Source organism: Fukomys damarensis, unplaced genomic scaffold (assembly GCF_012274545.1).
Source record: "Fukomys damarensis isolate Sample0158 unplaced genomic scaffold, DMR_v1.0_HiC HiC_scaffold_8, whole genome shotgun sequence".
Lineage (NCBI taxonomy): Eukaryota > Metazoa > Chordata > Mammalia > Rodentia > Bathyergidae > Fukomys > Fukomys damarensis.
Genome location: NW_022900920.1, coordinates 9,017,894 through 9,021,168, shown reverse-complemented (window position 1 = coordinate 9,021,168; position 3,275 = coordinate 9,017,894). Strand labels below are relative to the sequence as shown.

Below are 3,275 nucleotides of genomic sequence, written 5' to 3'. Positions count from 1 at the left end.
CCTCCGAAAGGGGAGGGCTGCCCTCTCTCCACTTCCCACCCCCCCACCCTAGAATTACTTCCAAGCTCCTGGGGCACTTTGGATACTTTTCTCCACTTCCAGGCGGACAAAGCCCTCTCTGAAGACGCCCGGAGCTGCCTTCCTGGAAAGAGGGAAGGGTCTCTGCGAGCCCCTCTCCCTCAGCTTGACGCCACCCCGCTCGCTCAGACCTACAGAAGTGATGGGTGTCACCGCAGGCCAACGAGCCGCCAGGGGCCGCAAGGCGCTTGGCCTCGGCGGGCACCAGCACTCTGAGAGAATGGCTTGTCCTCCGATGGATCCCCGTATTTATATTTGATTTATTTTTTATTTTGTAGCACAAACAGAAATCCATAAACTGTCGGTTCAGCGCCATTGACTCTTTGATCAGTTACTGGGCTACTTCTTTCCTTTTTCCCCCCATCTCTGTCAGTGAGAGGAGATTAAATGCCTTTATTTTCTGCACTGTTTATACTGCAAAGGTACAAGGCTAAAGGAACAATAAAAGTGCACTTAAAAAGAAGCCTCTACTCCTCAATGAGCAGAGAAACTTAGCACTGCCTGCATAAACCTAATTAAAGGACAGCGATTTCGGAAAACATTCGGCCCTATATACGAAGGAAATAAAAGCAGTCTGACAAACAGCAGCCGAGTTCCAGAGGCTTCTTCTGAATCGACTGAAATAATCACTGAAGGGCACCACCGTGTCTTTGTCAGAAAGACCAGGTTTTACCTGTCAGGGTCTGCTTTACTCTAAGAGAAAACCACAGTTTTACCGATGCAGATATTACTATCACCCCGATTGTCAAGCTAAGGACAAACTTTTTTCCAAGGGAAATGAAATGCACAAACTAATTGCCTTGAGAGGGTGGGAGGCATGTATGCTGGGCTCCAGGAAGCACCAAGGGGCTCTTTTCTACTTGGCTCACAATTCTTAAAGTTAGCATCAAAAATGAAGCAACTACTTTCATTTGTAAGCATCAAGTCCAGTTTACAAGTACATTCAAAATCAGTCTTGCCAAGTGAATTTAATTTACAAACTGGACCTGTTCACCCAACATTCTAAGAAAATGGGAAAAAATGCCTTTAAAGAAAAACAACAAAAACAACACAGCACCCAGCACAGAACCAGCAGCCAGACACTGCACAATGTCAAAAAGCAATGGAGCACTTTTCTGCACTTAATCACATTACTGATAGCCAATAGTTATCATCGGAAAAGTTGACCAAGACAGGTTAAATAATTTAATAAGGAACTCCTTGTAATTATGTTATTTACAAGGAATGACAGAGGGTGGGAGAGGGAGCAGAGCAGTGGACGGGTTTGAGTGACCCCTGGAGCTCAGAGTTTGAATTATGGAGATGGGGGGCTGAGAGGTGAAGATGGGCTAGAGGAGAACAAGGTGACTTTTCACCCCAACACATTTAACTTTTAAATCTAAATAAACGTCTCCTGTTACCAGACCATCACACTGGAAAGGAGAAAAAATGAACTAATCAAGCCCAATTCCATGGGCTTTGGAAAGGAGTTAGTTACCTTTGTTAGAGAAAACAAAAATCAATGAAATGATTCCATGCAGAAAGAGAAACATTTAAAAATAAACAAGGAGGGATCTTGAAATTTTTCTGTCAAATATTAATTACCATAATTAATTAAGACAGAATTTGATTCCAATCACAAGTCATTTAATAAATTATATATGGGTTGTTCGAATGACAACTATTTTACCAATTGCTTCATTTATTCTAATAAATATGAAATTCTCATTAGCATGTCAAGGAAGCTAAATGAAAAACAAATACATGAGATCTACTCCTCAATCTCCTCTCCCCCAACCCAAGAAGGACCCCAGCGCAGGAGCAAAAACGAGTACAGAGGAAGAAACTTTCTCACCTGTTTGGTCATTGAATCTATGAGGCGAACATACAGATCCTGCTCTGTTCTGACTCCTGCAAAAAACAAGAGACAAATTCTCAACAGGATTTTAGCGCTGCAACTGGGGAAGGACACCAAGGCCACAGTAAATCTCTGCCTCAGGACTGCTGCCTCTGAGATACAACAAACTTAGGCATCGGGAGAAAGAGAACCCCAGTCATTTCTCACTTTATTTTTCTTTTCTTAAGAGCCTTAGGACTCTTTAAGAGTTTGCATTTGAAATGCAACAAATTTGCCTGGCTGAGAGCAGGCCTGCTTGTGGGTCTAGTGGGCCCAGGTGGTCATTTATTTTTAGTAGGGAAAAAAAAAAAGCACCCAGTGGAAACTGAGTGAGAGAACTATTTCCAATACTCTTGAAGGATTTTTTTAAAACCATGCGCAGGAAGTAAGTTATGCTGGGTCTACAGAGCTATCCCATCCCAATAATTAACATTAATTTGCAAAATTGAAAAAAGTCACTTAAAAGTGATGTTCTTCTGGAGCCTGTATCGATCCCCTTTTTACTTTCTACTTCAAGCCCCACCGGTTAATCATGTGAAGTGCCATCGACTTATCGATCGTTTATGTTTTGTTTTCCTTCTATGCCATGAGAAGATTTCGTGTTTACATCCATGTCATTTTAATCTCAAAATCTTTATGTTCTGTAGCCATAGCGTTAAGGGAGCACCAGTGCCCAGGGGCAGAGGGCAGGAAGCAGGCAGCGGGGTACTCACCGTTACTGTACAGTAGCTGGAGCTTATAGTGGATGCCATTGTTGGTTTTCTCGTTGTTTGGCTCCTGAAAGCAACGATAAATAATTGCATTTAGTGTGGTGGTGTCAGGCGTGGCCACCGCGCTCGGTCCCCCTCCATGACCGAGGCCCCTTGCTCGGCCTCACACAAGGCAGGCAGGATTCCTCGCTCGGAGCAGTGCGGTGATGTCACTTTCCTGCTGGAAGCCTAGTGTTCTCCTCGCCCCGAATTAGTCCGAGGGCGCAGAGAAGTTGCCCGGCCCTCGGCGGGGCCCGGACGCCCGCACGTGTCCCGCCGAGGGGGCACTCCAGGCCCCGCGCGCGGGCATCGCCTGCCTCCCATTTCTAAAGAGAGGGAGGGTGTGATTATATGTGCACTTACTTTCTCTTTTTCCACAAAGTCCACAAAAGCGGTCCTTTCAATCTCCACCGGCTGCCCCTGCCTATCGTAGAGCGCCAGCACGAAGTGGAAGAAATTTGATTTCCGGAGATTGGAAGGCGGCTGCTTCTCGAAGTGCGCCCGCGCCAGCCCCACGCCACTGCGGGAGGAAAGAGACAGCGGCCCGGTGAGGAGCGTGGCGCCGGCTGGCC

At 46.0% G+C, this 3,275-nt stretch overlaps 1 protein-coding gene across 11 annotated transcripts in view; it reads right to left on the bottom strand.

Annotated features, from left to right (window-relative positions):
- The window catches only part of Ebf3 (EBF transcription factor 3), a 120,979-nt gene extending 117,751 nt beyond the window's left edge, over positions 1-3,228 (bottom strand). For 8 of the 11 annotated variants that reach the window (XM_033761349.1, XM_010620638.2, XM_033761351.1 and 5 more), the window contains exons 1-3: positions 3,067-3,228; positions 2,668-2,731; positions 1,913-1,968 (exon numbers count right to left, since the gene is read on the bottom strand). In XM_033761349.1, the coding sequence (XP_033617240.1) occupies positions 1,913-1,924 (12 nt within the window). In that variant the 5' untranslated portion in view covers positions 1,925-1,968; positions 2,668-2,731; positions 3,067-3,228. Of the gene's footprint in view, positions 1-1,912; positions 1,969-2,667; positions 2,732-3,066 lie in introns of those variants that run through there. The other 3 variants (XM_033761344.1, XM_033761348.1, XM_033761346.1) reach the window with 1 other exon arrangement.
- Between the last annotated feature and the right edge of the window lie 47 nt (positions 3,229-3,275).